Here is a 12,255-nt window from a genome sequence, read left to right as displayed (position 1 = left end):
ATAATTCACAACAGCATCAAAATTATAGTTATGAAGCAGCTACGAAATTAATTATATGGTTGGGTCACCATAACATGAGGAACTGTATTAAAGGGTCTGTATTAAGTGAAAGTAATAATACTGGTTCTGCAGAACTTGAAATGTGGATATGAAATTAATGACTTGGCCTAAATACAGTACTCAGTCTTCTCCGTGGGCCCCAGTGATTCCTGCCCCCTGGTATTCATACACTTGTATCATTTCTTCCCATACTGAACCTGTACAGCTAACAGGATCCTCTGGTGATAACAGCATGTAACTCCCAGCCTAGTTCTTTTTGAAACAAGATCTGATATGACTGAAGGGCTAGCCTGATCTTCCTGCATCCATCTCGCAAAGCTGTAATCACAGGTGCATGGCACACCTTGGCTCCCAAGGTTAGTCATTAGCTTCATCACAGAAGTACATGGTAGAGATTTGGAGCCTCCTCCAAAGAGGCAGCTTGAGTCTGCCACCTTGAATGAGCCATCTTGGAAGCAGATCTTTCCGCTCCATAAAACCTTCAGATGACTGTAGTTCTGCCTGACAGATTTACTGCAATTCACAAGATGCTCTGAGCCAGAACCACCCAGCAAAGCTGCTCTCAGATTCCTGACTCATAGGCACATTGCAAAATAACACAATGCTTATTTTGTAAAGTTTTGGGGTCCTCTGTTATATAACAGTGGATAATAACACTTAAGATCATGAACTATGGAATCCAAATGAATGGGTTGTTTACTACCCATGGTACCATGAGTATTTGCTCTCTCTGCATGTTTGCATGCTTGCATGTCTGTCTCTAGGACTCTCTCTCTCCCTCTCCCTCTCTAACTCACTATATAACCAGGTTGGCCTCTAACTTCTTAAGTGCTGGAGTTGCAGCACTCCTGGTTTTTCTTAACTTTGTTCTGCAACACTTCTCATCTGAAAAACCATTTAATGTTTTATTTTTAATATCAAAGAAATGCTATTCTTCTTCCCCTCCCTTACCTGAACATTTACACAACAGTCACTGCTGTGTGAAGCACACGTGACACAAGGCCAGGAAACCCATGGGCAAAGTGCCATGTACACCAGTACCTCTAAGACTTCCCCAGTGAAATAGTCCCAAGAGCAGGGGAGGACAAATGCATAGCCCTGGGGCTTAGTGACAGTGAATGTCTACCATACACAGGAACCGTTCCCTATGCCTTGTGCATGTCAGTGAATTAAAATATAGCTTGAGCACAAATTACAATCTAACTTTGCATTTCACCATACCCTGCAATCTCATTGATTCTAGCGGGCATGTCCAACCTGTGGGCTGCATGCAGCTGATCTGAGGACAGTCACAAATGCAGCCCAATGCAAAATTACTGGCTTACTTAACACCCCAGGGACATTATTTTTTAAATCACTAAAAACAGCAACAAAACACCCCTCCAAAACAATTCAGGGACTGGAGGGGATGGTTAGGAACACTTACTGCTCTTGACAGAGGACCTCAGTGCAATTCCTAGCACCCACATGGTGGCTCATAACCACCTGTAACTCCAGATCCAGAGAATATGACAATTCTTCTGACCTTCAGGGGCTCCAACATACATGTGGTACACAAATACATGCTCACATGCATTTGCACATGCACACGTACACACATTTGAAAAAAAAATCCTAATTCTGGAATTTAAAATTATCAGGCCATCCTTGGGATCTTTTTCTTGTTCAGTTTCTTTGTTCCATATGTGGATTTTTGCCTCAAAGAGTTAAAAAAAAAAAAAAAAAAGCAACGAACCACACACAGCAGTAAACATAACTCTGTGTGACAGTGTACCTTAAATACCTTAAACCATTTGATGTAAACCTGGGACACATACACATGTACACAATTAAAAGAATACAACTGACCCTTGGAAAACTGGTCTCAACCTCTTCCACTGATGGAAGCAAAGTCAGAGTGAGCTAATTCCCACCTCCTCTAAGTGCCCTTTATCTTTCCTCTCTCCTGGCGACCTACGAAGTTTGTTTCCCCAGTGATTCCACCATAGCAACCGGCACTAGCTTCGTGAGAAGGGCCACTTTTCAGCAACAGGTAGAGGCCAAGGGGAGTAGAGGGGAAGCTGATGAAATGGCAGAATGGAGCAGAAAGAAGCAAGACAGGTGTAGGTAAATTCTTCCCTCAATTCTTGTCTATAGCAGAATGGGTCAAAATTTTATACCCAAACTCTCGGTACCTTCAAGGTATGGCTAGAATTGATACCAGTGGGCTCCAGTTCTACAGGAGTATACTGAATAGGGACACTTCCAGGGATAAAACTGAGACTCGAATCCTTTTATTTTTTTTATTGAGATAGGGTCTTGCTATATAGTCCAGTCTGGCTCAAATTCACAACTCCACCTCAGCCTCTCAAATGCTAGAATTATAGGCATATGCCCCCATAGCTGCCTGAGATGTATTTTTCTTTCTTTTCTGCTTTTCGAGGCAGGGTTTCTCTTTGTATTGCTTTGGAGCCTGTCCTGGAACTCACTCTGCTCAGGCTGGCCTTGAACTCACAGAGATCCTCCTGCTTCTGCCTCCCAAGTGCTGGGATTAAAGGTGTGCACCTCTAACACCCGGCTCCTTCTTTCTTCCCTTTCTTTCTTTCTTTCTTTCTTTCTTTCTTTCTTTCTTTCTTCCTTCCTTCCTTCCTTCCTTCCTTCCTTCCTTCCTTTCCTTGCCCCCCCCCCACTCCAGGGCCTCACTATGTAGCCCTGGCTGGCCTGGAACTGACTTTGCAGACCAGCCTTAAATTTAAGAGATTGGCTTGTCTCCACTTCCCAAGTCCTGGGATTAAAGGTGTATATTATCATAGCTTAAAGACTTTTAAATCAGGATAGCATATCTCCTTTATACACATCATTATAGTAAGACCATGACACACAGGAAAAGCATGCACAAGATACTGAAGAGGTTTGTTTATGCACTCAACCAATATCACATGGGATCTACCACACATGCAGCCAGGGTGCTGGAGACACTGGGAAGCACAAGGTAACAGCTCCCGCCCTCTGACACAAGGACAGTGGAAGACAAGGGGATGACAGCTTGTTTCAGGGCCCTCAGTGTTCTTGCTCTGAATAGCTTTCCTTCATCTCTGAGATTAAATAATAACCTACTGATATAATGGGCAAGTAAGTTTGGGAAACATGAAGAGTGATCCTTTCAATCCCCAAATTAAACATTTTTAAAGGAAATTTTAAGAGAAGGTGTCATACAGAGTTAAGACTATAAGATAAATTTACTTCAATGGGCAGCAATATCTTCTACTTATCCGTTTGATTCAGAAACAGTGAATGACAACTTCAGTTTGGGGCTGAGAATGTGGGTTAGGGGCAAAGTGCTTGCCCAGAGTGTGAGACCCTAGGTTCCATTCCAGTACTGGCAGAGAAATGTAGGCTCTCACATACCTTGAGGGGGTCTCATTCCACCTGCAACAGGAAACATGAAGCTGAAACAGGAATACAAATATATCAGTATCTACACACACACACACACACACACATATATATACATATATATATAAGATTCCAGACAAAACCTGATTCTCACACAAATGAAAAACTCAGACAAGAGCCTGGTATCAGGTCAGTAATACAATGCTGACTTCTTAGTATATTTAAAACATTTTACATTTGTCCTTTGCCTGCATGCTTGCCTTTGCATTGCATGAATGCAATGCCCATAGACTCAGAAGAGGGTGTTGGGTCCCCTAGAACTGGAATTTCAAAAAGTTGTGAGTTGCCATGTGCATGCTGATAACTAAATCCAGGTTCTTTGCAAGATCAGCAAATGTTATTAACTGCTGAGCCATCTTTCTAGCCCCAGAATTGTTAATATTAATAAAGACTAAATTTCAGCCAGGTGTGGTGGCACACAACTTTAATCCCAGCACTGGGAAGGCAGATTTCTGTGAGTCTGAGGCCAGAGTCGAGTGCCAAGACAGCCAGAGCTACACAGAGAAACCCTGTCTTGAAAAGCCATAAATTAAATTAAAGACTAAATTTCCCATGATGCAAAGTATCAGCTTGCCAATGTGGAGGGAACTTTTTTGGGGGTAGGGGGTTGAAATAGAAAACAGAAGGCCATGGCACTATTCCTGACTCTGTCACCTTGTGACCTCCCTGTATTAAAAATTCTCCATCCATGAAATGAGAGGGCTGGATTCATGTCCATTCAGTGAACATTTAATGAGCATCTACTATATGGAAGGACTGAAACAGCTTGCAATCTTGAATGCACAGGTGCAGGCAAATAATTACACAGCAGGGTAAGTGTACTATTTTAAGCAAGGTCCAAACACTAAGAGCTTAGAAGAGCAAGGTTAATTTTTAGGTTATACCTTGGGAGGATCTGCGGAGTTGGCTTTAAGCTTGTTAAAGGGAAAAAGAAGAGTTGTACAATATACAGTTTTGGCAAAAGTTCTGAGGTTGGAGATTCAGGACATCAATCAAGATGATCTGTGGGGGCTGAAGAGATGGCTCAGCAGTTAGGAGCACTGACTGTTCTTCCAGAGGACCAGGGTTCAATTCCCAGCACCCACATGGTGACTAACAACTGTCTGTAATTCCAAGATCTAATACCCTCATTACAAATAAACATGCAGGCAAACACCAATGTACATAAAATAAGAAAAAAAAATAAATCATTTAAAAAAAGATGATCTGTGGCTAAATATATGATTTAAAACAACCACATTGTCAAGGTGCAGTCCAGTGGTAGGACACTAACATAGCCTATGCAAAGCCTTGGGCTCAGTCCCCAGTGGAGGAAGGAAGGGAAGGAAGGGAGGAAAGAAGGAAGGTGGATGGATCTTAAGCCAGAAGTTGAGAGGCAGGGAGTTCAAGGTAAGCCAGGGCTACACAGTGAGATATCAAGTCTATTTATTCTTTAAATAGGGTAGGGTCTCACAGGTCTCATGTTGTAGTCTAGGCTGGCCTAGAACTACGTAGTCCAGGTTGTCCTTGCACTCACAACATCCTCCTTGCACTCACTACCTCCCCAGTGCTAGAACTACAAGCATGAGCCACAGTGCCCAGCCATAGGACTTTTAAATGTTTATTTTTTATTTTGAAAGTTCTATGTCAGGAGCTGGTATGCACAATATATGTACATATTATATATTATGCATATATTATATGTATAAACATATTACAAAATATGAATAATTTCAAGTATATGATTCAGTGATAATGAGGGCAACACAATGTTGAAGCCATCACCACCACTGTCCATGTCCTGAACTTTTCCTTCAGCACAAGCAGAAACTCTAGTGCCATTAACAGTAAACCACCACACCCCAGCCCCGCTATTTTTGTCAATTGTAAATTTACCTATTCCAAGTCTAAGTATTAACTAGAACCAGGTAGTATCTGGGTTGTTTCACTTAGGTAAGCTTGGTCCAGGGTCATCCACACTATAGCAGGCATTAACATCTCCGTCCCTTCCACAACTTTGATCCAACTCAATGTGCACAGCATACTGTTTATCCTCCCATCTCCACATGGATGCCTGTGTTCCTTCTACCTGTTGGCTCATGTGAACAATACTACTATGAACACTGCTGTGTGAGTTCCTGAATCATCCTTTGGTTCGTTTTGTTATGTACCTATGAGTGAAACTGCTAGGTCAGATAATTCTATTTCCCATGGTGGCTGCACCAGTCCATATTCTCACCAGCAATGCACAGGATTCTGTTTTCACATCCCACACAACACCTTTGTGTGTGTGTGTGTGTGTGTGTGTGTGTGTGTGTGTGTGATATAAAGATCTCTTGCCTACATGTATGTCTGGCTACTACGTGCACACATGGTGCCTGCACGGGTAAGAGGAGGAAGTTTGACCCTCTGGCAAACTAGAGTTGCAGATGATTGTGAACCATCATGTGAGTCCTAGGAATCAAACATCGTATCTTTAGAAGTGCTGCCACTGCTCTTAACCACAGACCCATCTGTCAGTCCCATACACACACACACACACACATACACACACACACACCATATAGAAACAGTTACCCAAAAGGACATGGAGTGGTATGCCACTGTGGTTTGGATGTGCCATTATCTGCCATCAGACATTTTGAGAGGAAGAACAACATGTCACAAAGTGTACTTTGGGAGGTTACTTTAATGACAGCATATGGAAAGACTTGAAGTAAAAAGAACTAGCCAAGAAACTATCATGGTGTTCCTAATGAGTGACTTAAAAAGAGTAATAAATAAGGCATGAGGGATGGAAAAGAAGTGGGCAAAAGATGTGAAGAAGGAAGACTCCAGAGAACCTGGTAGCTGACAGTGTGCAGAGCCGCAGTGGGAAAGTAGAGAACGGCGAAGGGGATGCTGAGCTGGGACAATCGCAAGGACATGGAAGTCTGCTGTATAGGCCTGGGGAGAAAGGTGCTGGGGAAGGGCCCTCGAGGAGCAGCCCACTAGGCAGTCAGAAACGGAAGCTGGGTGAGGGGGTGCACACATTTAATCCCAGTACTCAAGAGGCAGAGACAGAGGCAGGTGGCTCTCTCTGAGATCTCGGTGAGATCTTGGCCTGGTCTACAGAGCAAAGTTCTAGGACAGCCAGAGAGAAACCCTGTCTTGTAGAAAGACCTGAAAAAATTCAGCAATCCAAATATATATATAAAGAAAGCACAAAAATGCATAACGTAAGCAAGGAAGTAGGCACATGTAGCAAGATGGCACCACGGGCAACCTTGGATTCTTACACTGGAAACCGAGGAGAGTGGACACTGAGAGGCAAGGGAGCAGCTCAGAACTAAGGGCAGAGTTCAAGAAGGTAGTCTACTGCTGCAGCAAAGCTTGTCCAGATGAAGATTAAGAAAAAAGCCAGTGCCTTGGAAACGATGGTCTTCTGTGAGAAGAAGCATCAGCAGGGAGAAAGGTTCAGGAGGATGTACACCAGAGCTTTACTTCCTGGAAACAAGATTTGTGAAGGAATGGGACTAACAATCACACAGGGTCTGCTTTGAGGAACTAGTCCATTCGCTGAGTCTGGAAAGAAGACAAATCAAGAAGGCTTTTTTTTTTTTTTTTTTTTTTGAGAAATTACTTTATGTGTAGGAGTGTTTTGGGCTGCATATATGTCCACCCCCACACAAGCAAGCAGTGCCCATGAAGGCCAGAAGAGGGTGTCAGACCCTGTACACTGGCCTTACAACTGCTAACAAGCCGACATGTGTGGGAGCTGAGAATAAAACCTGAGTCTTCTGCAAGAGCAGCCAGTGCTGTTAGGGCTGCACCAGCTCTCCACACTAAGAAAGGAAAACTCTTGACTGGGAAAGTCTCTCAACTTCAGAGTCAGCGACTTGAGAGTTTCTGTGTAGCTTAGGGAGCACCAGGAACTCCATGTCAAATTCAGAAGCCCTTGTAGCTTTGTTTTGTTTTTTACTACTCGGGTCCTCCCACTTTCCCATGAAACTCAACTTTAGAGTCCATGGTTCTAAAGCAATTTAGTGTTTTATTTTGTTTTGTTTCCTTTTAACTACATGGCAGATTAGCATTCTAGTTGGACGTCCATCTGCCTGTATGCTACTTAGGGCTTATTTAGAGGGGCTGGGTCACTGAGTGAATCTTGCTGCTAACAAGCAGGCCCCAAGAGTAAGCCTTCTTTCCTAGTGGCAGACAAGAGGCAATAATAGCTGAGCCGTGTGTTAACTGGTTTGCATGGAACTTCTAGGCTGTAGGGATCCTCCTGCCTCACCTCCTGAGTAACTAGGACTATAGATGTGTGCCACCATACTAGGCTCTGTTCACTAGATAAAAAGTTTGTGTTAAAGGAATGCTCTGGTCATCACTTACATGCTAAGATGGATAAACTTAGTAGAAAGAATGCAGGTAAGTAGTCAACCCATCAAGACTTTGCAAACCAGCAGTAAAAATACAAGTCACCAGTATAGCAGAGCATCTCAGTAAAAACTTGGAGTGAATTGTATTCTCTTTTATCCAGTTTCAGATCCCCCCCCCCCATTATCCTGTCTACTGTCCCCTCTGCTACGTGAGAAAGCAGGACCCAATGTTTCTCAAGCTCCCAGCTAAGGTGACCACAGAGACAAGATAGTGGATGGGAGAGATGGTTAGTGAGCTGCTCTTGTGGAGGACCTAGGTTCAGTTCCCAGCATCCACATGGTGGCTCACTGTCACCTGTAACTATATTTCCAGGGGATTTGTCACCTTCTTCTGACCTCTGAGGGCACCAGGTACGTGTGTGGTGCACACATAGAGGCAAAAATCCACACACATTAATAAATCTAAAAAATGATTTTAAAAGAATACCTATGATAGGTAAATAAAAGCTACTTGAAAAATTAAGCACACATAAGAACAATGTAACTGTATTGATAAACATGACTTATTCTAGTAAAAATTTAACAACCCAAATTGCTTAGTGACTTCTGTATTTTTATGACTGAAATATTTAGGAAACTATATATACTAAGGTTTTCTTTTCTGTGTATGATTCTGTGTGTGGATACCTGAGGAGACCAGAAGAGGGCATGAGATCCCCTGGAGCTGGGCTTACAGGCAGTTATGAGCCTCCTCCCCTATCTGAGTGCTGGGAATAGAATTCAGGTGAAGAGCAGCAAGTGCTCACAGCATAGCCATCTTCTCTCTAGTCCCCTAACATTCTTTTTTGTTAATTTAGTGTGTGTGTGTGTGTGTGTGTGTGTGTGTGTGTGTGTGTGTGTGTGTGTGTCCATGTGGAGGTAGGTAAGAGGACAACTCAGGGAAGTCAGTTCTCTCCTTGTACCATGTGAGTCCCTGGGATTGAACTGAGGTTGTGAGGCTTGGAAGCAAGCCTGAAGCCCACCCCAAGCCAGGCCCTGACAAATAATATTAAGACTGGCTAGACAAGCAGCTAAGTCGGGCAAAGCTTGAGGGAAGGACAGGGATGGATGGGGTGGGGTATAGGGTGTGAATGCCAGCAAAGTTTCCAAAAATTTGACTTGAAGGGATGAATGCTAACTGAATGGCAAGTCTTCAGCCTGGAGTTCTGCTTGTTATGAGCCTTTGCTACCAACCCACACTCGCTACCAGCTTTCATGTCTCAGGCCTGGATTCTTAAATACAGTCTCCTCAATGGCTCTTCTAAGCTCAGGCTCTGGTTTCTAATCTAATATAGCACTGGTGAAAGGCATCTTCCGACAGCCATTCAGTAAAGAGCCTGCCAGAGGATGAACAGCTGGGCAGTCAGAGTCCACCTTAGTTTACCCTCTTGGCCTTCTCTGGTTTGCATACCTTTCCTTTCCATCTCATGGAACTTTTCTCTGCATCCAGTAGCAGCCTATCAGGCTCTGCAGCGTGCTTGTTACTCCTGTAGTGCTTGCTAACCCCACCACCCCCTCCCCACAGGACAACCTCAATTCCTTTTTCTCCCCCCCCCCCTTGCAGGGTGCTGCTGAAAGTCAACTTCACTGTGGCCCATTTGTTTTGTTTTGTTTGGTTTGGTGGAATCCACAGATATTTACGTTAAAAAAAATATGCCAGGGTAGGCAAGAAATTGCAGAAGATGGAGACAGAAAATGCTCACAGAGCTTGTAAGAGAGCAGGGGGACGAAGAGCGCTAAGGCTACTTGTGCACAATCTGGCCACTGAGTCTTTAGAACCCATTAGAGCATCAAGAATAAAAATGCTTAGCTCAGTGTGGTGGCACCCATAAATCTAGCACTAGTGAGGTGGAGGTAGACACAAGTTTGAGGCTACCCTAGGCTCTATGTTGAGTTCAAGACCAGGCTGAATTAAATTAATAAGACATCTTTTGTTTAAAAAACAAAGAACATTTCCAAAACAGTACTTTACACACATAGGCATTTAATGGCCTCAAGCAGGGTCGCTAGACTTGTCCAGATTTTTTTTTTTTTTCAACTCTGCTGCTTTACTTGGTTAAAGGCAAATTTTGACATTTGTATGTTTCATGAAGTTACTCTAGGATAGTCCATTCAGTGTATTAGTCCAAAACTGGATTGGTTAAAAGAGGATATTTGCATGTGGCTGCCTTTGATTAGCCTTTTAGAAAACTAAGTAGCTAAAAGGAAGTACTCAAGAAATAGTATCTAAGGCAGAAGAAAGGCTACAAGATCAGTTCTAGTTTGTAATTTGTTTCCACTGAAGTCTTAGAGAGAGAGAGAGAGAGAAAGAGAAAGAGAGAGAGAGAGAGAGAGAGAGAGAGAGAGAGAGAGAGAGAGAGCTGGGTTTTGTTTTTCTTTAGTATACTATGCTACTATGTTAGTTTTCTTATCAGATAACTTTAGCCCTTAGCAATGCTTTCTCAAAACCAAAATATTCCTGAGTATACAGTTTTTCAACCTGAGAAAGTACCTAATAAATGTAACAACACATGCCTTTCATTGTAACCACTTTTCTGTCCCCTATCTATTTGGTACCTGTTGGGTCAACATGCACATACGTTTATTATCCTTGTTCTTTTCCCTAGGACAGGACATTAGGGTGCCCAGGATGACCTCACACTCTCCATGTAGCTAAGGATGTCTTTGGACCCCTGATTCTCTTGCCAGCACTCCTCAGAGCTGGTATTATAGGCACGCACTAGCACATCTGGTTGGACCAGTGAGGTTAAAGTACTGTAAACCAGACTCAAAGATGCACTTAACTTTCTGTTTCCGTGGTTCTTCCTTCTCTCTTTTAGATAAAGAAAACATTCGTGCCTAAAATATAAAATTCTTTCAAAATCCCTAGAACTGGTCCCATCTAATCATACATTTGATTAGACCAACGCAATTTATGAATATTTTAGGAATTGTCATCATGTACATATTCACATTCTGAAAGCAAAAACGATTTATACTAACCACTAATAAAGAACCCTAATGAAACCAACAAAAACAGAGGAGGAAGCAAAACAAAGGTATATAGAGGAAGTGGAAAACCCAGCCACATACAGTTGGTTTATTCAAGTGACTGCTTTTTTTTCTAGCCCACATGTGTGTATGTGTATCACATATATACACCTGTAAGAGGTGGTAACTCTTAAGTCCTTTACACGTCCGTCTGGAGTATAAGTAACTCCAAAATTAAAATACAAGGAAAAAAAAAAAAAAACTCCAAACACTTCGCTTTCCAAAGATAACTTGGGATATTTAAAAATGAAAAGCTAATTTTACCTCGGAATGTGTGTGCTGTATATGTTAGCTAATTAAACAAACTCAGACTGAGTCATGATAGAAATGGGGTGCAGACTTTTTAGAATCAAACATTTTGTTAAATAATAATGAACTTAAGTTACAAATGCCCCCTTGCCATTTTGGATACAGGAAGTACAGGCTAATAATTATCTGAACTATAACAAAGGGCAGATTTTTTTTTTTTTTCAAGAGCTCAATAAAGTCTGGAAGCTTTTGTTGTAAGAAGAGCATACCGCTTTTGCTCAGTGAATTCTTTGTTTCAAAATGTCTTTTTAAAAGGATATAGACAAGTGTTGAGTTAATCTACAAGACAAGCTCTATCTCAAAACGATTACTAATTCAATGGTTTTCAGATTTTCCTATTTGTACGTGAAGAAAAAGGACAGGACAGGACAGGACGCTTTATAAGAGGAAAGACAATAATACTCTACAGGCACTCTCCAAACGGTTCCTCCAGCTTTGTGCCCAGACTGTCACAGCCTCGCTCCAACAATAGTAGTTCAAGCCCAGAAAGCCTGGTAGGGAAACACGGGCGCTCGAGGCCCCGCGACAGGTGCGGCGGCGGCGCCAGCACAGGAGCGCACTCCCCGCGGGTCCCCAGGACGCCCGCGCCCCGTAACCGCCGCCCCTGAGCCCGGCCCCACCTGCCCATCCCGCCGCCCTACCTGCGGGTCCCGCGCCCTGCCCCGCCCCGCCCCGCCGACCCACCTGCCTGCCCCGCCGGGCCCCGCGCCCGCCCCCGCCGCGCCGCTGGCTCCGGCTCCCGGCCGCAGCGCCATCTTGCTCGGGCCGCCGCCGTGCCAGCAGCTGTCAGCCGAAGACAGGCACTTCCGGGGCAGACACCGCCCCACCAAGCCGGGGCCGATGACGGGGCGGGGCCGAGCGGACACGTGACTCCAGAGCCCTCGGGCACGAGCGGCTCGTCCCCGCTGCATGGTGCGGGATTCAAGCACTGTGGGCTTTGCGGCACTGCTGCTGCGGAGGGACAGAGTCCCTTTGCAAGTGCGGGTATCCAACGGTGCAGAATTGAACCCTGAGTTTTGAACTGGATGACGGAACACAGGTACTG

At 43.8% G+C, this 12,255-nt stretch overlaps 1 protein-coding gene across 13 annotated transcripts in view; it reads right to left on the bottom strand.

The window, feature by feature from the left end:
• Positions 1-12,042, bottom strand: part of Synrg (synergin gamma) — a 77,204-nt gene extending 65,162 nt beyond the window's left edge. For 7 of the 13 annotated variants that reach the window (XM_051182018.1, XM_051182332.1, XM_051182469.1 and 4 more), the window contains exons 1-2: positions 11,895-12,041; positions 3,448-3,488 (exon numbers count right to left, since the gene is read on the bottom strand). In XM_051182018.1, the coding sequence (XP_051037975.1) occupies positions 3,448-3,488; positions 11,895-11,965 (112 nt within the window). In that variant the 5' untranslated portion in view covers positions 11,966-12,041. Of the gene's footprint in view, positions 1-3,447; positions 3,489-11,894 lie in introns of all 13 variants that reach the window. The other 6 variants (XM_051181812.1, XM_051181887.1, XM_051182187.1 and 3 more) reach the window with 2 other exon arrangements.
• Positions 12,043-12,255: the final 213 nt, after the last annotated feature.

This window comes from Phodopus roborovskii, unplaced genomic scaffold (genome assembly GCF_943737965.1).
Source record: "Phodopus roborovskii unplaced genomic scaffold, PHOROB, whole genome shotgun sequence".
NCBI lineage: Eukaryota > Metazoa > Chordata > Mammalia > Rodentia > Cricetidae > Phodopus > Phodopus roborovskii.
This window is presented reverse-complemented; position numbering and strand designations above follow the sequence as displayed.